The sequence below is a fragment of the Rhineura floridana genome, chromosome 3 (genome assembly GCF_030035675.1).
Source record: "Rhineura floridana isolate rRhiFlo1 chromosome 3, rRhiFlo1.hap2, whole genome shotgun sequence".
NCBI lineage: Eukaryota > Metazoa > Chordata > Lepidosauria > Squamata > Rhineuridae > Rhineura > Rhineura floridana.
In genome coordinates, this window is record NC_084482.1 from 225975002 (window position 1) to 225999458 (window position 24457).

Here is a 24457-nt window from a genome sequence, read left to right on the forward strand (position 1 = left end):
TTAAACCTCCTTTGGCGTCCTCACCCCAGCCAAACAGGGAATTCCACCATCCATGTGCCTCTATCTGTGAGAGCTTATCTATAATATGAGTGACTGCATGACGATCATGTGTTATCTGACGTGTAACTTGCACTCCTAAACATTGCACTATTCCTAACCATTATTATGACAGAATGGGAAAATAAACAAATGGGCGAGAAAATAATGATGCAATGGGCCAATACTCTACACTGGTGAACCCCACATCTGAAATAGTCAAATTCTGTAAACCCCCGTTACGAAATCACTCAGAGGGATTGGAAAAGTAAAAAAAAATCCTAGGAGCAAAACAGCCATAACATATAAATTATGAAAGGGAAAACAACAACAACAACGGTCAACACATCCTTAAAGGACAATGCATAAATAATTACATACAATATTATAATGGACAAAAAACAAGTATCATGGTGTTGAAACATGCTGTGGGATGGCTTGCACAAAGTTCATCCTCTGGAAACCAGCTGGTCATGTTCAGTGGAAGCTGTAACTGAACTGTGTATGGTTTGCCGATGCTAGGCAGAAAAACTGGAATAATGAAAAGAATAATAATTCCCCCTCCCCCCGAGTGACTGTGATAAAGATTGCAAGCTTGCACAACATGGGACATCTCGCCAGAAGAAATAGTGGTGTCCATTTCAGGTCAATGGCCAAGTAGACCTGTCAGTTCCTGTAGTTGGGGAAGAATGAAGCAGGCCCCTATGCTGTTATGGTAGCACATGCTGGAGAATGGCACGCCAGGTGCATAGCTATGTCCTGGCCCAGGGCGTGGGTACCGGCTTCATGTCAGTGATCTGTGAGGCTCCAGTCAAAAATGCCTGCAATAAAATCTCCTGTGACACACACACAAAAGGAAACGTTCCTTTGGGGATAATGCCTCAGCACAGGAAAGAAAATATAAAAAGACTTCGGAACAAAAGTGAACAAAAACCAAAATATTAAGAACATAAGAACATAAGAACATAAGAAGAGCCTGCTGGATCAGGCCAGTGGCCCATCTAGTCCAGCATCCTGTTCTCACAGTGGCCTACCAGGTGCCTGGGGGAAGCCCGCAAGCAGGACCCGAGTGCAAGGACAGTCTCCCCTCCTGAGGCTTCCGGCAACTGGTTTTCAGAAGCATGCTGCCTCTGACTAGGGTGGCAGAGCACAGCCATCATGGCTAGTAGCCATTGATAGCCCTGTCCTCCATTAATTGGTCTAATCTTCTTTTAAAGCCATCCAAGCTGGTGGCCATTACCGCATCTTGTGGGAGCAAATTCCATAGTTTAACTATGCGCTGAGTAAAGAAGTACTTCCTTTTGTCTGTCCTGAATCTTCCAACATTCAGCTTCTTTGAATGTCCACGAGTTCTAGTATTATGAGAGAGGGAGAAGAACTTTTCTCTATCCACTTTCTCAATGCCATGCATAATTTTATACACTTCTATCATGTCTCCTCTGACCCGCCTTTTCTCTAAACTAAAAAGCCCCAAATGCTGCAACCTTTCCTCGTAAGGGAGTCGCTCCATCCCCTTGATCATTCTGGTTGCCCTCTTCTGAACCTTTTCCAACTCTATAATATCCTTTCTGAGATGAGGCGACCAGAACTGTACACAGTATTCCAAACGCGGCCGCACCATAGATTTATACAACGGCATTATATTGTGTTGCAACTAACAATTTAGCAGCTTTGTACGTTGCACTGAGTATTCCCATTAGTAGTGGAAAAAGATACAATTAAAAAAGTTTCAGACAGACAAACACACAACAGGACTACACATTCTAAAAAACCTTTGAGTTTCTCTAGCCTCTGATCATGTACAGAGGTTGCCCATGAAAGTAGCCACGGAAAGCAGCCTTTAGGAAGAAGGGGGATTACTTTGCAGCTTCTACACAGACTGGAGAAAACAACTTTAAGAAACTTAATAAGAGAAGGGAGCTCCAGAGGAAATAAAATCTTGCACAGAGGAATACAAGGAGAGAGAAAGAAAAACAATTTACAGCTGCATTCTTAAATTACCAAACTATACTTATGCTTTAAATCAAACAGTAGAAAACTTCTTAATTTCTTAACACTATACCAGAGTGGCAAAAAGGAGATCCTGAAGGTTCTCCTCTATACCCATATAAAAACAAAATAAACATTGTTAACGCCTGGCTTCTACTTCGTCCTATAATCAGAAAGGCAAATGGGATAAAAAGATTAGACTTTTGATCATATACAAATGCAAAAGAAAACCCTCTGTCCGCACAGTTATCAGCAGAAAATCTCGGGTCAGTCGAGAACTAATTCCTGTAATTAAATCATGATTTATATGCACGGAAATAACCGCAATTACACAATGAACTGAAAGATATAACAGAATTATACCGGGCTGCAAGGGGCAGCGGCTGCGTTGCTCTCTTGGCTGTTTACTTGTCAAGTGGGGGAAAGGAAGGAGGGGTTGTAAATTTAGACATGCACATACACAGAGAACAAGCTGCAGTAATGAAAACTAGAACAGAAATTATTCTCTTTTCTTTTCCCTAAAACAATCCACTAATTTTCCCAAGACATTTCTTACCCATCACAAATGGCTCTTTAACCTTTTCACTGTCTACGTAGCTCAAGCCTTCTGTCTACATCCTGTATGCCTCAATCTTAACAACTACCCTTGTTCCTCCACATTGTTTCTTCTTTAATCACTTGCTTGGACCAGCAGAGCAAATCTCTTCACATTAACTTAAAAGATTGCTAAAAGCTACCAAAGGAACAAATTAGGTTCTTTAAATCTTGTGAAAAACAAGGACAGCCAGCAGAAATAGTAGAATGGACAACACAGCCGATCCAAGCAGCAAGGAAAAACAACATGTTTTAGGAAGTGACAGTAAAGGGAGGAAAGTTCCCTTATAACATTCCCACAGAAAATCTTCACACAGACACTCAAAGAAACCTTCACACCTCACATATAACCAATTCACATTTGAGTACCCAATTCATACACGTCTATTTAGACAAAATCATTCCTAATACCACTCTTATTTCCTGGGAAAATACTACAAACCTTACACACATGGGAGCTTCTCTTCCAGTAATGCCCCTGTTCCCATCTTACTGGGTTTTTCAACTGCCTGCTATAGGTCAGTTCCCTGGGCTTTTCAACAGGCTCTCGTCCCACGGGCCCCTCGTGAAGTCACCCCTACTTAAGCAGATCTTACCAGGCTTCTCAGTAGGCCTTCTGACTCTCACGACCACACACAGTCATCGACAGCTTCCTGTTACTCCCTAAGGTATTGGCTTCTCTTGTTTCACTTATTGGAGCTCTGGCTGAAAACTGCTGTGACTTCCACTCTCCGCCTTTTCTTGGCCCCAAGCCAGGTTAAAACAACCTGGAGTGCTCTCCTTGGCTCGCCAAGGGCGACCTGGAAGGCCAGCAGGTCAGCCAGACCTCGTGGCTGTGCTCGCCAAAATTGTTACACTAAAAGGTTCTTTTCATCTGGGGGAAGCTCCAATAATCACACCAGATGGGAAACCAAGATATAAAACAACACCTTTATTGATTACCAATATCTTTTGCAAAAGAGAGACCAGATATTCGGCTAGTGCCAGAAAATCAGTCTGAAGCGTGATTACAAAGGTACAGTTGATATACACTCTCAAGCCCTCCTTAAGACAGCCCCTCCCTTCTTGCTTGTATCTCTTCAATGTGCTTCATTGTCTTTGCATTGAGCTAGCATTCTAACCTTGAGCGCTCCTTGTGCTGTTCCTACCTCCCCCAGGCACAATGCATTCTTAGCTCAGTCTCTACATAGTATCTTGTTACATGGGATGAACAAGCTAACAGAACATTCAGCCTTCACAGGCACCATTAGGAATTTTTGTTTTCTGCTGTTTCTATGTTAGGTCAGGTTAACTCATTCTCTGCTGTGTCAAATTAACACTACATACACAGTTCCCAAACTATATCTCATTTCATTACACCATCATGGCACTGACCAGATGCAGACCTGCTTAACTTCATCAAGGTGATGCCCTCATGGGCCTTCAGATCAAACCGTGGGACCTCAACCAGAATTTTGCCACTCAGCCCTCATCTGCCTGCATTCACATCCCCCCTCACGGTAGTTCCTGAGTCAAACTCTTGTTCAGGAGAGCCTGCAGAGTTCCAAGCAACTGTGTCCAGGGCGATGGGAATGTTTTGGGGCAGGAGAGTGGCAGTTAAGCGGAGAAGGAGGAGAGAGGCATGCAAGTGGTGAATGGAAAGCAGGAAAATGAGTGTTGAATTCTTTTTTAATTCAGGCCATGGGAGGCCACACTACAAGCTCATACTCTGGGAAGGGAGTCTGGAAGTCAGCACATGCAAAACAACTTTTATTACAAACAAGGGAAGGAATAATTCTTCCCTGGCCTATGATTGATTTACATTTATTTACATATTTCTATGATGCCTTTCTGCCAAGGTACCCATGGTGGTTTCTCACTTCAAAATACCACAGTGAATAAATGATGTAAGATGTCAACCTGGCCCTGTGGGGTGAGGGGACAGTCTGAGCGGAGCAGGCCCCCCTGACATTGCCTTGCCAGCCTCCCTCCCTCTCTCCTTCCTCCCCATAGGGCAGGTGGGGTCCTTGGAAGGAGCCTTCTTGTAGTAATGGGCAATGGCAGCATGAAAATTTGTCTCCAGTTATTATGGGCTGGGCTGGAGCTCAGCGTGGAGACACACTTGCAGCTGTACTGGTTTCAATGAGTCTCCACCTCTGTTTTCTGAAAGCAGGGGCACACAATGTTACCCAATCTCTGCCCCTTTTTACTCCAAAGCCTGGGAAATTGGAGATTGAGCACATTTTACCTTGAAGTCAGCTTCATGCGGACTTCATTACTCATTGGACATCAACCCTGTTGCCATTCCAGGTGTGTCCAATCAAAACCCTTTGCTGTAGGCTGAGGCAGACATGAGGATTGGCCCAGTACTTTGCTGTGGGTGTTCCTAAAAGCAGTGGGAAAGGGAGATGCGTCCAGCTGTGGGCAAATCCGTTTCCAATATGTTGCTTTGGAAATTTGTTTTTTAAAGATCTTTTTAAAGATGTTTTGTTTTATTACGTTTTAAAGCCTTTTGTTTTTAAAATGTTTTAAAGTGTTTTTGGTGTTTTTGTTTGCCACCCTGGGCTCCTTCTAGGAGGATATAAGGGCGAGATATAAATTGAATTACAAATAAAATAAACTGCAACAAGACAAAACCATCTCACTGCTTTTGTTCTTGTGGTGACTTTCATTGTCCTACGCAGCTGTGTCTTCACCTGTTCTTCAACACACAACCTCTTGTTCTGGGCCTACAAAGAGTAACCCAGGTTTGTATTGAATAGAAACGTTAACACTTTTGAAATATGTTAAATCTGAAACAGAAACGTGAAACAAGCATCTCATCCAGACTAGTTGCCGGGAGGAAAATAGGGGGAAACTAAATGTTATTAATTAAGGGTGAGGCAGTTTTTAGTAGCCTTGGCAACAGTTGCTAAGGGGGCTGGAATGTGGGGAAAGGGGGCAGTTGGGGGCAGTTAGGCCAGAGAGGAGGGAAAAGGAATGAATGGAGGGCCAGTAAGGAGTAAAGTGGGAGACGCCCTCTTGGGTGCACTGCAGTGTGAGGGCATGTTGGAACAAACAGCATAAGGAAAAAGTCATGTTGCAGGATCTGGAAGCTGGGATTGTCGGAGCAGAATGGGCAGGCCGGCACAAGCAGAATGAAGATGTTGCCTGATTCTGTAAAAACAACAACAGTTGTTAGGCTCGAGGGGAATCAGTAGAGTCTATGAAACAAAAGGAAAAAATCTGACGAAATAACAGCAGAAGTTGGCGTTGAGGAAAGGAAAATTGCTCAAAGTTACTGTATATTAAAAAAAAGCTGATAAAATTATCACACAGTGGTTCCTTCATAGACTCTGCCTAAAGGGCTCAAACAATCTCATGATCATGCGAGATGGAAAAGACAGGCTCTCAATAGCCCAGGAGATACGTTAGGCACCAAACTTTGCAGGCAGAATTCAAGGAATTACCTTGCCCTTGATTCTGGTGTTCATGCAATTGGTCTCACAGGCAATCTTTGGGTAAATCCTTGGATCTTCGGCAAGAAAAATGATAATTATAAGGAGAGAAACATTGCCTGGAGTCTCTGTGTGGCTCGAGGCGCAGGAGCACAGGTGGGAGAAAACATGTTTTCGAGAACTCAGTGAAGACGTTCCATACTCTTGACAGGGGTCAGTGTAGGGGAAAAGGTGATGAAATAATCTGGACAATCTCCTTTTAATGAATGCACAGGGTTCACCCGAGTTCCCTTTCAATCTCGTGGCCCTGCAGAGCTCCACTTGCCAAATACTGTGCTAACCAACGCACACCCTAAGCACTTCTCTGAACTTAGGAGATATCCACAATGGCAGATCAAAAGAGAAAAATCCCACCAAAGATTCTCAGGTCTAGGGATGTTGTTGTTGTTATGTGCCTCCAAGTAGACTATGACTTATGGCCACCCTATGAATCAGCGACCTCCAAGAGCATCTGTCGTGAACCACCCTGTTCAGATCTTGTAAGTTCAGGTCTGTGGCTTCCTTTATGGAATCAATCCATCCAGAAGGAGACTAAGGCAAAGTTCCAAGGCAATATTGTGAAATAGGGAGTGGCTGGTGGTGCTGCCTAGCAGTGGGATCTTGTGAGATCTGTGCTAGAGCCCGTGAGAGAACAAATAAAAACCAGGATCCGGACTGGTGGGACCTGACAGGTGGTGGCAGCAGGTGGGATCCTAACAAGGCACCTTGGAACTCCAGACCAGTCAGCCTGAAATCAATCCCTGGGAAAATTCTGGAGCAGATTATAAAGCGGTCAGTTTGTAAGCACCTTGAAAACAATGCAGTGATTACTAGAAGCCAGCAAGGATTTATCAAGAAGAAATCTTGCCAGACTAATCTTATCTCGTTTTTTGATTGGGTAACCTTCCTGGTAGACTGTGGGAATGCTGTGGATATAATATATCTCAACTTCGGCAAAGCTTTTGACATAGTGCCCCATGTTATTCTGATTAGTGAGCTAGCTAAATGTGGGCTGGACGGCTACACAATTGTACTCAAAGAGTGCTTATCAATGGTTCCTTCTCAATCTGGAAGGAGACAACAAGGGGGGGCACTTTAGGGCTCTGTCCTGGGCCCAGCACACTTGGAATTTTTGTTCATACTCACAAGCTGGATATGAACCAACAGTGCGATGTGGCTGTAAAACAGGCCAATGCTATCTTAGGCTGCATTAACAGAAGTTAACAGAAGTATAGTTTCCAAATCACATGAAGTACTAGGTCTCCTCTGTTCAGCATTGGTTAGGTCTCATTTTGAAGTACTAATTCCCCTCTATTTGGCACTGGTTAGTCATTTTGAGTACTTCATCCAGTTCTGGACACCACATTTTAAGGATCATGCAGACAAACTGGAACAGTTTCAGAGGAGGGCAAGAAAGATGATCAGGGGACTGGAAACAAAGCCCTATGAGGAGAGACTGAAAGAACTGGGCATATTTAGCCTGGAGAAAACTGAGGGGAGATATGATCATACTCTTTAAGTACATGAAAGGTTGCCACACAGAGGAGAGCCAGGATCTCTTCTCAATTGTCCCAGAGTGCAGGACATGAAATATTGGGCTCAAGTTACAGGAAGCCAGATTTTGGCTGAACATCAGGGAAAAAATCCTAAATGTTAGAGCGGTACGACAATGGCACCACATGGCTGACACAACAGATGCTCTTGGAGGTCACCGATTCATAGGGTCGCCATAAGTCGTAGTCGACTTGAAGACACATAATAACAACAACAAAGGCTATCAATGGCTACTAACTGTGATGGATATGTTTCACCTCCACTGTCAGAGGCAGTACGCTCTTGTGATCAGGTCTTGCTTACAGGCTTCCCTTTGGGGCATCTGGTCGGCCACTGTGAGAATAGATGTCGGCCTAGATGGGCCACTGGCCTGATCCAGCAGTCAGGCGGATGTATCAGGGCTTTATTGACCACAGCCAGCATGAGACAGCCTAGTCTGAAACCGACATGACATTGCGACATCATGTATGATGTCACAAGAAGGATGAGTCCCAGCCTAGACTTAACTCTGTCATGGACGGATGATGAGATTAATTTCTGGGTTACATTATCTTTTATTCCAACAAAGGAATGTATTTAAATGACATGCTTCTTACAGTCATTTCTCTAGACAGGACTTTGTTTTCCTCTGTGTTTTGTGCTCTACTGTCACCTAACTGTTTTAATTATTTAATTGGTAACTGCTTAAACCGCTCAATTATTCATTGTTTGTTGTTCTTGTGCTCCGGCCTTGTATAAATACATAACAAACTTCTTCTTGCTAGCAACCATAAGAAAGGCAAATTCCCTGCTAGGGATCATTAGGAAATGTATTGAAGATGAAACTTCCGATATCGTAATGTCATTGCATAAACATCTATGGTGCTGCCACATTTGGAATACTGTGCACATTTCTGGTCGCCTCACCCCAAAAACAGTAGAGTTGGAAAAGGTCCAGAAAAGGGCAACCAAAACAATCAAGGGGATGGAGCGACTCCCGTATGAGGAAAGGTGGCAGCATTTGGGGCTTTATAGTTCAGAGAAAAGGCGAGTCAGAGGCAACAGATAAGATCTTAAGAACATAAGAAGAGCCTGCTGGATCAGGCCAGTGGCCCATCTAGTCCAGCATCCTGTTCTCACAGTGGCCAACCAGTTGCCTGGGGGAAGCCCGCAAGCAGGACCCGAGTGCAAGAACACTGTCCCCTCCTGAGGCTTCCAGCAACTGGTTTTCAGAAGCATGCTGCCTCTGACTAGGGTGGCAGAGCACAGCCATCACAGCTAGTAGCCATTGATAGCCCTGTCCTCCATGAATTTGTCTAATCTTCTTTTAAAGCCGTCCAAGCTGGTGGCCATTACCGCATCTTGTGGGAGCAAATTCCATAGTTTAACTATGCGCTGAGTAAAGAAGTACTTCCTTTTGTCTGTCCTGAATCTTCCAACATTCAGCTTCTTTGAATGTCCACGAGTTCTAGCATTATGAGAGAGGGAGAAGAACTTTTCTCTATCCACTTTCTCAATGCCATGCATAATTTTATACACTTCTATCATGTCTCCTCTGACCCGCCTTTTCTCTAAACTAAAAAGCCCCAAATGCTGCAACCTTTCCTCATAAGGGAGTCGCTCCATCCCCTTGATCATTCTGGTTGCCCTCTTCTGAACATTTTCCAACTCTAGAATATCCTTTTTGAGATGAGGCGACCAGAACTGTACACAGTATTCCAAATGCGGCCGCACCATAGATTTATACAACGGCATTATGATATCGTCTGTTTTATTTTCAATACCTTTCCTAATTATCGCTAGCATGGAATTTGCCTTTTTCACAGCTGCCGCACACTGGGTCGACATTTTCATCGTGCTGTCCACTACAACCCCGAGGTCTTGACTGGGAGGAAGGGCGGGATATAAATCCAATCAATCAATCAATCAATCAATCAATCAATCAATCAATCAATCAATCAATCAATCAAGAAAGAAAGAAAGAAAGAAAGAAAGAAAGAAAGAAAGAAAGAAAGAAAGAAAGAAAGAAAGAAAAGCCATTTTCATGGTTCATGGTTTGGGGTCTATTAACATCAACCAGTGATAGAAGTGTATAAAATTACGCATGGCATAGAGAAAGTTGATGGAGACATTGTTCACCCTCTCTCATAACATGGACATCATCCAATGAAATGGAATGCTTGAAGATTGCCCATTTGCTACCGGGCCAAGTTCAAGGTCCTGGTTTTGGTGTACATAGCCCTATGCAGCTCAGGACCAGGATACCTAAAAGACCATCTTATCCCTTACATACCCAGCCGATCACTGCGCTCTGCAGGTGAGGGCCTCCTGCAGATACCATCTTCTCAGGAGGTCCATTCTGCACAATATAAGGAACAGACCTTTAGTGTGGCGGCACCAACCCTGTGGAATCCCCTCCCCTTGAATATTAGGCATGCACCATCTCTGCTATATTTTCGGAGCCTTTTGAAGACTTTCCTCTTTCAACAAGCCTTTTAAGTCGAGACCTATCCCAGTCTGCGTCTGTTGGAATTGCTTTTTAATATGTTTTTTAAATAATGTGTTTAACCCTTTTTTAAAGATTTTTTTAAAAATGTTTTTAATGTTGTTTTGTTTTAAGGTATTTTAAGATCTGTTTTTATGATATTTGAAAGTGTTTTTAGCACTTCTGTTTGCCGCCCTGGGCTCCTGCTGGGACGAAGGGCGGGATATAAATCCAATAAATAAATAAATAAATAAATAAAATAAAGATTCAGGACAGATGAAAGAAAGTACTTCTTCATTTAGTGCATAGTTGAGCTATGCAACTCATTCCCAGAGTAGGCAGTGATGGCCACCAACTTGGACAGCTTGAATAGAGGTTTCGACAGATTTATGGAGGAGAAGGCTATCAGTGGCTCTGAGCCACAACAGCTGTGCCCTGCCTTTGGGAAGGCAAGATGCTTCTGAATACCAGTTACTAGAAGCCGCAGGAGGGGAGAATGCTCTTGTGCTCAGGTCTGCTTGCAGGCTTCCCATAGGCACCTGGTTAGCCACTGTGAGAATACCGGACTAGACAAGCCACTGGCCTGATCTAGCAAACTCTTCTTACGTTGGTACTTTATCGAGGCTGAACTGCAACAAACTGCACACGTTTTAAAAATGGCACCCCTCCAGTCAGAAGCTCCCTTCAGAGCATGGAGACTTGGCCTTCTGGAAACCTGCCTCTTGGTTGGCTCCCTCCTCCTGGCCCTGCCTCCTATTGGCTAATCCTCTTGAACATGTCAAAGGATTTGGAATGCCAGCTTATTTTCCAACTCTGCTCCTGTGCTTTTAACATCCACTTGGCTCTTAGGACTGGAAATGTGGGAAGTCCTCTACCCCAACCCATTCATCTCAGTTTTCTAGAGACGGTTTTTGGAGTGGGAAGGTTTTCTCCGTAAAATATGTATCTGCCAAACCTTTTGCCCAAGCAGGGGGATTGGTTAAAAGGCATAAGGGGTGGCAAAGCTCAAATAAAGTCTGTATTGCCAGTTGTTAATGAATATATCATACCATTTTATGCAATCTGCTGAGAGAGATCTTGCTAAATAAATTGATTTTATGAGGTAGATGGGAATTCAGGGGATGGCGATGGGTGGGAGAAAGATATCAAAAGAACAACAGTGCAACTATATCAAGGCCAGACCGACAGAATAATTCAAAAAGGTGGAGAGACCCAGAAGTCCAGAATATATATATAGGATAGATGGGGGAGGGTTACATCTTTGGGATGCTTCCAGACCAAGTGTTCCATCGAACATTCATCCTGATTTGTTTGCAGAGGGATTAGACATTTGACTATTCAATGAGCATTCATTCTGCTCTGTTTGCAGGGAGGCCAGATGATGGTCCATCACTTTCCTTTTCGCAGGAAGTCAAATATTGTGGGAAGTGGGTTTGCTGCAACAAGCCCTACCTGGAAATTCCAGGTATTGAAATTGGGACCTTTTGCAGGCAAGAGAGATGCACTACCATGAAACTACAGCTATATGTCTTCAGGGAACCTTTCCCCATGACACTGTCCCCTGACAGGGTCTTTTCGAAGAAGCCGCCCTGTGTGTCACAAAGCATTGGGTCACATGGAGCACAAACCAGGTATGGTGGGCCTCGACATCATCCTCTATGAACCGAGAGCATGTTGAACAATCGCCTGTGCCCGTGCGTTGCAGGAGAACATCAGCGCCAGTGACTAAACAGCTGTTGTCTGGGAAGTTTATTTGACATCTCCATTGAGCAACCTCTCATAAGCTTCTGAGGAATGCCTTGGGCAAGCCACTGGGATAGGGTTAGCATGGCAGAACTTTTCTGAGTTGCCCTCCTAACGTGTTCCTCCTGTATATAAGGAGCAATCAGGATGGCTTCTGTTGAGAAGCGACTCTCCACCGTTGTCATGAATGTCCCTCTCAGGGACTCAGGTCAAGTGTTTCCTGAGGTGGTAAACCTGGGTGAGAATAAGGAGCAGCTTACCCTGCAGGGTGGAATTGCAGCAATGGTCTCCCACCAGGGCAGTCCCAACCTCTCTGCCGTGTTGCCTCTCTGCCTGGTAAGCGGTATTGATGCCCCTGCTGGAAGGTCATTGCTGCAGTGCCACCCCATCAGAAAAGCTACCCCAGTAATCCTGGAAGTGGGGCTGGGGAGGGTCATGGGGGTCACCTAAGCTACTCATTATCTAAATCTCCAAGGCTATGGTCTGAAGGCACATGAGGCCAGCACCCTGTGGATGCTAAGCAGGGTCAGGTCTGATCAGTGCCTGGATGGGAGACCGCCTGGGAACTGTATGTAAATCGCCTTAGGTTTCTATCATGAAAAGAAAGGTGGGGTATAAATCTCAATGGGCTAGCAGTGGACGCAACCCATGAGCCAATGGTTCACCACAAAGAAAAAAATCACCTAGAAAACAAGGATGTGTAGGGATGTATTTATTTATCTTAGCAGAGTGGAGTCTGCCATCACATGAGCCCCAAGGTGAAACGTTAGCACCCAGTAAGGATGTGCTCGAAATTTGCAAAATTCAAATTTGACATGGGATTTCCTATTTATATGCTCTCTTTTTTGTCCACATGGATCAGGGGTTTTTTCTAGTGGTTTTCCACGGCTGATAGGATTGTTTCTGATTGTTTCTAAGCCTTTCTTTTTAATCCTTATTCTTATTTTTCATTTGATATGATTCAATATGGGCACATTCTTGTTCAAAAGTTGTGAAACAAACAACAGTAAATGTTGTTGGTGATGATGTTAAGATGCCTGAAGTGTGCACTATTTCCTAGAAAATAACTGACTATGCAAATCAGTTCGGGTGATCCCAGATGAACACTAGCAGCATTAACACTGTTGTGGCTGATCAGATAACTAGTGGGAATTGGACTTGATGGCCTTATAGGACACTTCCAACTCTACTATTCTACGATTCTATGAATCAGCTTGTGACAGAGCAATGCACATGAAACATTCCCAAGAGATCCATGTGGACTTAATTACTGCTGAGCTGGACAACAATTGTCAAAACTAAATATTTTAAAAATCAGATGACATCCTTCATTTTTGTGGTCAAGTGCTCCTTTGTATTCAGATCAGGCCTAAGTACAATAATGTAGCACTTCGGGATGAAGATGCAGCCCAGGAGCCCAGCACTGGAAGCCAAGATGGAGAAGACCTGCACGGCTACCATGTATTTCCCCTTCGTGCTCAGGTAGGTGGGCACAAAGGACACCCAAACACTGCAGAAAACCAGCATGCTGAAGGTGATCAGCTTGGCTTCATTGAAGGCCCCAGGCAGCTTCCTGGCCAGGAAAGCCACCGTGAAGCAGATGGCAGCAAGGAAGCCCATGTAGCTGAGGGAAACATAAAACATGGCGACAGACCCTTCATTGCATTGCAGGATGATCTCTCCAGGCTGGGAGTGCATGTCGGAGTCTGGGAATGGGGGAGAGATGCCCAGCCAGATGGTGCAGATGACAACTTGGACACTGGAACAGGAAATGACAATGGAGTTGGCCAGACTCTTCCCCAGCCATCTCCTCGCTTTGTTCCCTGGCTTTGTAGCCAGGAAGGCTAGCACCACAGTGATGGTTTTTGCCAATACAGAAGAGACGGCAACTGAGAAGATGATGCTGAAGGCCATTTGTCGTAGAAGGCAGGTCACTTTCTTTGGCCGGCCAATAAACAGGAAGGAGGACAAAAAGGAGAGCAGGAGGGAGACAAGAAGGATATAGGAGAGGTCCCTGTTGTTGGCTTTCACTATTGGAGTTTCAAGGAATTTAATGAAGATTCCTAACACACAGCCTGTAATTAAGGATAAGAATAGGGCAAAGGAAGGCAAGAGGATCCCCAAATGTTCTTCATAAGCCAGGAAGGTTATGATCTTTGGGATACACTGATCTTGGTCCTTATTTGGATATTGATCTTCTGGACATTTGGTGCAATGATCTGCATCTGGGAAAAAAATTGTTTTAAGCATCAAGAGTGTCTTCAGTGTCACTGATATCCATAATCATCTAAACCATTTTGAAACAAGATGCTGATCTATTTTTATTTATTTATTTAGTATTGGATTTATATCCCACCCTTCCTCCCAGCAGGAGCCCATGATGTGGGAGAGGTTTATTCATTGACTTATTTCATGCCTTCTCCCTTGAAGTCACCCACCTTCCTGAGGGGAGAATGTTCCTTCTGCACACGGAGCACAACCATAGCAGCAAATTGGCTCTCCTTCTCGAGCAACCTTGGAATATCCAGGGGGACAGCTTTTGGTACACCTGGAGTGAGGGACGGTCTAACCATAAAGAGAAGAAGGGGCGTCAAGGGGAAAGTATTTATGTCTATGGAAATGGGTTCCATCCACACCTTCCCAGCCAGAAAGGGACCAACAGCATCTCTTGTTCCCCTGACCCCAAGTGATCCCAGCCTCCTTTTTAAGGAAGCGCTATTGATGCAGATCGACATGGTAGGAAAACCTGTTTGATGTATTTGCCTGTTTGTTTCAACATCTATATGCCACCTTTCGATACGAAAAGGTACAGTAACAAAAGAACAATCCTAGAATAACAGTAGTAAAATCACAGCATCAGGAAAACACACTGAAGAAGTGGAGGAATTAAACAAAGGCTCAGCTGAAAATGCTACCTAAAATTGTATCTTGAAAACGACTACTACTAGTGGTACGAGTAAGTACTACTATGAGTAACTACTACTACTACTACTACTACTACTACTACTACTACTACTACTTCTACATACTATTGCATGAGGGGGTGGCTTCCTGGGTTGCCAGTTCCATATTCAAGAGGACTCTACTTCCTCAGGGTGAAAGGGATTATAGTTACAGTTCCATGTGAATTATTCAAGAAATTATTAGAGCTTAAGAAGTGTCTCCTGCCTTGTTAAACCACTTGGGCCACACAATGGCTTCTGGGTTAATGGAGAACTTTATGCCAGCTGACGCTCCTCTCTCTATACTCCCCACTTTCACTCTGACCCGAGACTCATTGGGAAACATCACCCAGTTCTCGATATCGTAGGTGGCTGGCAGCTTCCCCTTCTCATCCAAATGCAGCCCACCCATGGAAGTGTTCAGAAACCGGATTTCTCTCAGGAAATGGTGAAGCTGGAATGACAGGGGGGAACATCAGCATGAAGACACAATAGGAAACTGTGTTGGATATCTCAGCCCTGCTCACTCTGCGCTCTCCTGAATTGGGGCCGGCGCACTTCTCTTCTAGACTATAAGCGCTCTTCAGAGTCTCTATTTCAGTGATTAAGACATTTCTAGACCACCTTTCATATAAAGTAACAAGGCGGTTTCCAGAATAGGCTCAATACAAAAGGCAATAAAATACTTTTTTTAAAAAGTCACAAATACCACAGATAATTACATTTCTTGTTGGGACAGCATTAAAAGCTAGTGCTCGAGGATTCCCATGTGAATAGGCATGTTATAAGCAGATGGTGGAACAGCATTTCCCCAGGTATCTGTTGTATCTATAGGGAAGGTTATTCCATAGGATGGGGGTCATTGCAGAGCGGGCCCTTCACAGGCAGACAGTCAGGATCAGCATATCAGAGTGATGTGCACCTATGCAGAGTAGCTCCTCTACCTCATGTAGATGTCTGAAGGGAGGGAGAGCTTTCACATGCAGGTTTCCCTGTGACCCAAAACCTGAATCACTCAGGGTTCCAGATTGTGTGGAACTCTGCACATGCGAAGGCTCTTATCTTCAGGCTGCAACAGTTTTCAGTACCATTTACACCACCCCAGAAAAGAGGACACTGTTTGGCACATGCTAATTTATGGGTATAGATGCAACTTTAGAAACAGGTACTATAGAATCATACAATCATAGAATGATAGAGTTGGAAGGGGCCTTGTAGGCCATCGAGTCCAACCCCCTGCTCACAGCAGGAAATCCACAGCTAGAGCATCTCCCGCAGATAGCTGTCCAGCCTCTGCTTGAAGACACCCAGCGAAGGGGATCCCACCACCTCCCTAGGCAGTCGGTTCCATTGCCGAACTGCCCTTACTGTCAAGAAGTTCCTTCTAATGTCCAACCTGAATCTACGCTCCTGCAACTTAAAAACATTAGACCTAGTCCTACCCTCTGGGGCAGCAGTGAACAAATCTGTACCCTCCTTTATGTGACAGCCCTTCAGGTACTTAAAGAGTGCAATCATGTCACCCCTCAGCCTTCTCTTCACCAGACTGAACATGCCAAGTTCCTTCAACCTTTCCTCACAAGACTTCTTCTCCATACCGGCTATCATCCTCATCGCCCTCTTCTGAACCCACTCCAACTTGTCTATATCTTTCTTAAAATGAGGTGCCCAGAACTGAACGCAGTATTCCAGATGAGGCCTGACTAATGCAGAATATAGTGGGACTATTACTTCCCTCGACCTGGAAACTATAGCTCTGTTTATGCATCCCAAAACCGCTTTTGCCTTTTTTGCCGCAGCATCACATTGCTGGGTCATGTTCAACTTGCGATCCACTACAATTCCAAGGTCCTTCTCACACGCACTACTGCTAAGCCGGGTATTTTCCATCCTGTACCTGTGCAATTAGTTTTTGTGGCCTAAATGCAGAATCTTGCATTTGTCTTTATTGAATTTCATTTTATTAATTTCAGCCCAATTTTCTAGTCTATCCAGGTCCTGTATTTTAAATAAAAGATAGATCTTCTCTTGCACTCAGGTCCTGGTTGATGGGCAACTTCAAGGCCCAGCAGAGACACAGAGGGGAGATAATTAGATGGGAGGGGGGGTTCTGAATTAACCACATTGGGCAAAATAATTGCTCTCTACCAGGAGTCTTACCAATTGGATTTGCCTTGGAAATTGGCAGTGTTGCCTCATTATGAAATTTGACTTTGCAGTTGGGACAACGGATAGCGGTTTGCAAATAGGGAAAGGAAATACCTGCCATGGCTGTAGCCTTTGACGGTCCAACCTGTCTCCTCCCCTCCCCCTCAGCATCCACTTTGATCTGGGTGAATATGCAGCATTTAAGGCGTGTGCCACGGTCTGGACACTGAAGTAAGTGCGGTAGCTGTCCTGGGACAGGGCTCTCTCCAGCTCCTCTTGGGGCAGAGTTTCCAGGTTCTCCTCCTCTGTGCACCTTGCCCAACCCTTTTCAGACAGTACATGCTTTAGATATGAACAACGAAATGCTTTCCACCAAAACTGTCGGAGAAGATAGGAATTTGGCCCATAATGGTCATGTTTGGTCCTTTTTTGGGTCTTCAGTATGAAGGTCAAAGAACCATGTATGTACTGGAATGTTTTAGGTGCAACAGACAAATTCCAGTTGATGTCATTGAAAGCTGTTGAGATCCAGACTTTTGCACCAATTTCTTTCTGAAGAAGTTCCTGTATGGCACTGATTTGAACCCATCCTAGGTAGGTATTTTGATAGTTGACACATACACTGACTTGTCTCCATTTGAGAGATGGTTCGATCAGGGGGAGTATGTAATATGAAGTCTGATGTATTCTTTCTAACAATGCAACACAAATCCCACTTCTTATCATCAGAGGTGTCAAGGCACTCACAAACCTTTCTCCACTGTCATCATCTGGAATAAAGAGGATGATCCAGGTCCATCTGAAGTGCAGGAGCAGCTTGACAATCCCCAGGCACTGTTCCTCCTCTTTGGGGACCATCCGGTAGACAAAAGAGAACTGGGTTTTATCCTCAAGAACCTGAGCAACAAAACTGATCTAGTGAGGAAAAGGAGATATTAGTGTTGGGTTTTGCTTTCAGGATGAGGAAAATATATTTATTAACCTAAAATAACTAATATCTAACAAAATTATCCTGGCTGTGGCTGATGGGAGTTTTAGTTTGAAACAGATGATGCCAAGCTGGTGAAGGTGGGCTTTTGAAAAAGTCTTACACCTTGTCTTATGCTGTAGCTCAGATCCTTAGTGCCCCCCCTTTTTACTTTCCTTGAAAAAAAAGGTGCATTTTATGCAGCTGAACGTCTGCACTGCCCTGTCATGCCCCCCCTTCATACCTGTGGGATTTTGTAGATGCCTGAGATGGCTGAAATCTCTTTTGAAATTACAGGATCAGTCCCTTCAAGAACAGCCAAGAGGCTGTTCCGTTTTCCACAACTATAGTTTGGAAGGCTGCTCTGCCCACCTGCAAGCAGGTTCAACATGGCATCGGAAGTCATCCTGGCATCGAAATAGTTCTCATAGAGGTTGTATCCTAATGAGATGTTAGGCAAGAGCCTGGGATCCCTGTTGATCTCCTGGATGGCGAACAAGAAGGACAAGATGTGCCAGTACAACCTATTTGTCTCACTGCAACAAATGAATCCGTGTCAAACTACTATTCACCATTTAATGAAAACAAAAGGTCACATCATTTCTTTACTAAAGGCCGTTCTAGGCAATAAATATCTCATAAAAGCTGATCCCCAAATAATGACGATGGGTTGCACCTCACAAGGACAGGGAAGACTGTGTTTGGCCACAGCATGGAGCAATTCATCAGGAGGGCTTTAAAGTGAATCCTAAGGGGGAAGGAGTCATGAACTTGGTGGTAACGACTAACAAAGGTTTGTGCACAGTAACAGGAACTGAGAGAACGACTCTAATGGGGCCCACAAATAGTTTTCATAAAAATATAGGAAGGAAGCCAGGCCATAACTCACATGGTCTTCAATGTCTGTCCTGCACAGAAATGCAGAGGGATGAGATTGGTAGCCCCACCTAGAGTATGTGGATTAAATTAAATGGGGTAAGAAAACCACCAAACCATGGAGAAGATGAGGATAAAACTTTTGAAAAGTAATTGCCAATGTTTCAAGGAGGCATGATGTAGTAGCAATGGGATACTTCAATTGCACTGATATCTTTTGGGAGACAAATTCTGCCAAAGACAACCCATCCAAGAAATTCCTGACTTATGTTGGAGATAACCTTCTCCTACAGAAAGTGACCCACTCCAGGATGCACACCTTAACGTGGTGAGGGGTTTGAGAGTGTTGAAGAAGCTGAGAGCAATGTCATCAAGCAGCTGACGAAGAGTCTAGACTCGTAGCAGGGGCATCAAAGGTGGAATGGTCAAAGCTGAGACACGAGACTAATGCATCCAGACTCAGAGGAAGGCAGTGGTCAACCACCTCTGAATACTGATTACCATGAAAACCATATGAACAGAGTATCCAAAATGCAACACGAGATAGTGCTGGAAGATGAGACCTCCAGGTCAGATGACACTCACCGAGCTACTGGGGAAGGACAAAGGACACGTACGAGTAGCGCTGTGACTAATGACGCAGCTGCGTCAAACCCGAAAGGAAGCCCAGAGGCTGATGCGCACATATGTGTATGGAGAGTCCAGAGTTGTACAACGCGCACAATAGGAACATGGAATGTGAGAAGCATAAACCAGGGAAAGTTAGAAATTGTTAAGCAAGAAATGGAACGTATCAACATTACCATACTTGGTGTGAGTGAATGAAAATGGACGGGAATGGGACATTTTCAATCAGGCAACTACAAAATATTTTATGCAAGAAATGAGAAATCAAGAAGAAACTGGGCTGCTTTAATAGTGAGAAGTAATGTAGGAAGCAGTTAGGAGCTTCAATTTGATTAATAACAAAGAAAACAGTTGCCAGAGTTATTCTTGTTCTTGCCTGGTGGACATGTATATACAAGTATTTAAAGTAACACTTGCTCAATAATTTGCTTTTAATAATGTTATTTGTTATCTAATTTTGAGAATTGTTATTTAATTTTGAGAATTGTATTATTTTATTGAAGTATTATGTTCTATTGATGTATTGTTATGTTCATTTTCTTTTGTAAGCCGCCTTGAGGACCTTTTGGCCATAAGGCGGGGTATAAATTTAATAAATAAATAAAATAAATGAAAAAATACAATGCAAGGTCTGAGCGAGTGATACCAATGAAATTAAATGGGAAACCTATCAACATAACCATCATCCAAGTCTATGCTCCAACAGCAAATGCAGAAGAAGAGGAATTGGAGAGATTTTATGCAGAAGTACAGGAAGAAATTGATCACACACCAAAACGAGATGTGCTGATAATCATGGGGGATTGGAATGCAAAAGTAGGGACCAGACCAGAACTAGGAATTGTGGGGAAATAGGGCTTAGGAGACAGAAACGAAGCAGGAGAAAGACTTATTGAATTCTGTGAAGCCAATAATTTGTTTCTTGTAAACACATTTTTTGAACAACCAAAAAGACGACTATACACGTGGACATCACCAAATGGTCAATATAGGAACCAAATTGATTATATCATTGGTAGCAGAAGATGGAGAAGTTCCATACTTTCTGCAAAAACAAGACCAGGAGCAGACTGCAGTACAGATCATGAACTGGTAATATCGAAAATCAGAGTAAAGCTAAAGAAGACCAACAAAGCAATCATAATGCCAAAATACAATTTAAATAACATCCCAGAAGCATATAAAGATCAAATAAGGAACCGGTTTGAGGCTTTAAGCTTAGTTGACAGAGAACAAGAAGAACTATGGAGTGAAGTCAGAGACACTATCAGGGAAGAATGCAAAAAGACAATACCTCTAGTTAAAAAGAAAGACCACAATGGATGACTGAAGAAACTCTTCAAATGGTTAAAGAGAGAAGGAAAGCAAAAGCAAAAGGAGATAGAAACAGGTCAGAACCCTAAATGCAACAACATAACCGACTAGTACGTAGAGACAAAGAAAACTATTACAATAGTTACTGTGTAGAAATAGAAAAGGACAACAAAAAGGGTACAACAAGAACCCTGTTCCAAAAGATTAGAGAAATGAAAGGGAAATTTAAACCAAGAGTAGGGATGTTGAGTAATCAACAGGGAAACACACTGACTGACAGAAATAAAATAAAATAAAAGGAAGATGGAAGCAATACACTGAAGAACACTATAAAAGAGATGCAAGGATGACAGATTCATCCTGGAGGAACCAAATGATGAAGAACCTGAAGTGAAAGCTGCTCTTAAAGTACTTGGAAGAAACAAATCACCAGGAAGAGATGGCATACCAGTAGAGTTGCTACAAGCTACTGAAACTGAATCTGTCCAAATTTTGACAAAAAGCTGTCAGCAAATATGGAAAACAACGGCCCACAGACTGGAAGCTTTCTATATATATCCCGAATGAATGAATGAATTGAATGAAAAATCAGCTCATTGGAATTGTGGTGTTGGAGGAGAGCTTTGCACATACTATGGACTGCAAAAAAGACAAATAATAGGGTGTTAGAACAAATTACGCCAGAACTATCACTAGAAGCTAAAATGATGAAACTGAGGTTATCATACTTTGGACACATCATGAGAAGACCTGATTCACTTAACTACACTTGCAACCTTTATATCTGGCCATCAGGCTGAGGACAGAGGAGGATGCCATGCACTGGCATTTGTGTTTAAACTATCAAGAAAGACCCGTTTTAGCTACAGACTGTTCTTTCAGTGGAAATGATGGTAGAATCCCCTAATTATCCCATCATATCTGATTCTGTCTGGAGTAGATGCTGCGTCAGTGTTCATGAAGTACTCAATCGTTCTTCAAAGGCAAAGAGGGGTCAAGTGGGGGGAGTGTTTTGTCAGAGATGCCCAGTAATGGGGACTAGAAAACAGGGACTGTCCTGGTCATTTGGAGCAAATGGAGTGAGGTGAGGAAGCACCAAACACATTGGTACATCTTTACTTACAGATGAAGGTTATGAATACCTTTTCATCGACTTCCACTGATGAAGAAGTCCCCTGGGCTGTATTTTTTAATTTATTATTTTTTATTTAAAGCATATTCATAATGCTGTTTGGCCAAAAAAGCCTTCCAGACCAGCTTACAAATGTCATTGTTAAGGAGGTCCTCGGGCTTCTAATTTCAAAAGGCATAACACAAAAGGAAAAGTGATTTGGAGGAAGGAGGAAAGGTTTAATTTAGCGAAGAGGGATTTGGACATGAGCTGCTGCCCTAAGAAGAAAGCCTGTTCCCTCCTCCCTCTGATGCCACTCCTGGCATTCACTTGCCTGCAGGGGGCTGCGTGTCTTGTGTGCCACCCTTGCCTCTTGTCTGCAGGTGGGATAATTCACTGTTTCTATTGTGGCAAATTGTCAGGGATGAAGGGAGCCGTCGTCCAGCAACATCTGAAAGGCCAAAGGCTCCCCTGCCCTGGAACAGGGGCTGTTTCCCTGGGAAATAGAAAGTGAGGCATAACGTCCATCAGCATATAATTACTTACGTAACAAAACTGGTGAAGGGGACCTGGGAAAAGTTGAATGGATGTTGTGCAAAATATTTCTTTGGAGTTGTGATTCCGCTAATGAGGAAGTCTCCAGGCCGGTAGTAATTGAGTGCTTCCCTTGGTTCCGTCTTCAGACTCAATTGGCTTTTCACCTCCTGGTTCCCACAGACTCCATGGGGCGTCAGCTGCAGAAATAGCAGCAGAAGCAGCAGGGAGATCATTCTGGCTCTGCCTCCTGCACCTCTCTTGTGAGTGCAGCTTAATAAAAGAAGCCAACCCCCAGCCCTTTTCAAGACCAATGCTGCATTCGCTTTGCCGATGCGGGAGATGTTCAGCTCTGGCTTCAGAGCAATTAAACTCCCCCCACTCAGGCAACAGTGGCATAAATAACCTCATGCTGCCCTTGATTCTGATGTTTGGGCAACCTCCAGAAATATCTCTTGAGCTTCAGCAAGGGCAAACCACCATGATTTTGATAATTATAAGGGGAAGAACGTTCATGCCTGCTACCTGCTCGAGTCTTTGCGTGGCTCGAGGGGCAGGTGCAGAGCTGGAGAAAAACAAGTTTGTGGGAAAGCACAGAGGCGGCTTCCGAGAGTGATATGAATCATTTTGGTGCTGGTGGTGGGGAGTTTCTCCTAAACTTTGCTGGCAAGAGCATTAGCAGGGCCCGGCGCCTGGGTCAGACGAAAGGCCTATCTACTCTCACATCCAGTTTCTTGCAATGGCCAGTCAGACCCTCTGGGAAGCTCACACACAAGGCATGAGGACAATCGTCCTGTCCTGGTGTTGTTCCCCAGCAACTGGTATTCAGGGATCTGCAGCCTCTGACCCTTGCAGCCGTGCGATCCTCTTTTAAAAGCCAACTAGGTTGATAGCCATCACCATAACCTGAAGTCCTCAGATTGGCGACACACTCTGTGAAGAAGTCCTTCCTTTTGCCTGCCTAGAATCCCCCAACATTCCGCTTCATCGGAAGACCCCTTTGTGTTCTGGTCTCACAAGAAAATCCTCTCCCTATCCATCATCTCCACACCATGCATGATTTTAGGCATCTATTCACTCAACTTACCTTGCTTCTGAGCCAGGGATTGCCAACCTTTGCAGGCCCATGGGCACATTTGGGTTCCTGAGCAAGTGCTCTGGGTGCCACCAATCCTGGCCACTCCTCTCTCCACTTCCGAGACCATCCCCACCCCAGAGACAAAAAAGAAGGGTCCTGGGTAAACATCTGAACCAGGAGAATTAATCTGAGCTGTGATACACACATAGAGCTGGAAGAGGAAGTGAGGAAGAGTGGCTACTCTCCCAACTTCCTCCTTCAGCTCCATGTGCTTTCCAAGGCTACCATCCTCAGCACTTCATGACCATGGGGGCAGGGGGTGGCTTGCCTCAGAGCTGCCTCCACTCATGTTGTACCTAATGCTGCTGCCCGGGTCAGCATCAGGTTGTGGGGGAGGAGACAGCTATCACTGGAAAAATACTTTAGAAGGAAATGGGTATATTTAACTCTCTTAGAGATCCAAATATACCCAAACCATCAAAATGAGCCCACCAAACAAAAGCCATCCATTAAAAATGCTTCCTAACTGGAAATGGGTTGCTGAAACACAGAGGGCTGTGGAGGAGGTCTAAATCTATGCAGTCTGGTGCCTGGGCTGTGTTTGAATATTTTTGCCAAATAGCTCATGGAGGACGGCTGGCATGGAAGAGTGACTTAGTGAGACAATGTGGTGTAGTGGTTAGAGTGTCATACAGGGGCACAAGAGGTCAGGCTTCAAAACTCCACTCATCCATGAAGCTCACTGGGTGACCTTGGGCCAGCTACCACCTCTCAGCCTAACCTACCTCATAAGGCTCTTGTGAGGATTGTACCATATATGCCACCATGAGCTCCTTGGGGAAACATTAGGATAAAATGTAATAACGATAACAATTGATAATAAAGAGGCAGAAGGACCATCCTTGATAGCTGGACTTCCTGTGGCAAAAAAAATAAGCAACTGTGGACTGTGCCTTCCCTACAAGCAGAACTTGCCCAGGCCAGGATACTCGTCGCCTGAGCCACAATTGACTTTCTGCTGGTGG

General features: G+C 44.1%; 1 protein-coding gene across 1 annotated transcript; it reads right to left on the reverse strand.

Annotated features, from left to right (window-relative positions):
- Positions 1–13149: 13149 nt before the first annotated feature.
- On the reverse strand, positions 13150–23559 carry LOC133379078 (vomeronasal type-2 receptor 26-like). Its single transcript, XM_061613688.1, has 7 exons — positions 23442–23559; positions 22880–22919; positions 18782–18800; positions 18137–18376; positions 17673–17840; positions 15084–15231; positions 13150–14060 (listed from the first exon to the last, which is right to left on the reverse strand). Exons 1-7 carry the CDS (start codon positions 23557–23559, stop codon positions 13150–13152), a joined length of 1644 nt encoding a protein of 547 aa, XP_061469672.1.
- Between the last annotated feature and the right edge of the window lie 898 nt (positions 23560–24457).

Bases quoted from the DNA above. Each gene is read 5' to 3' on its own strand.
- LOC133379078 (XM_061613688.1), bottom strand. From the start codon at position 23,559: ATGGTCTCGGAAGTGGAGAGAGGAGTGGCCAGGATTGGTGGCACCCAG. The intron at 17,841-18,136 runs GTATGAAGGGGG...TTTCCTCACTAG, and splicing joins GCATCTACAAAATCCCACAG to ATCAGTTTTGTTGCTCAGGT. The intron at 15,232-17,672 runs GTGAGTGCCTTG...CTGTCATTCCAG, and splicing joins ATGACAGTGGAGAAAGGTTT to CTTCACCATTTCCTGAGAGA.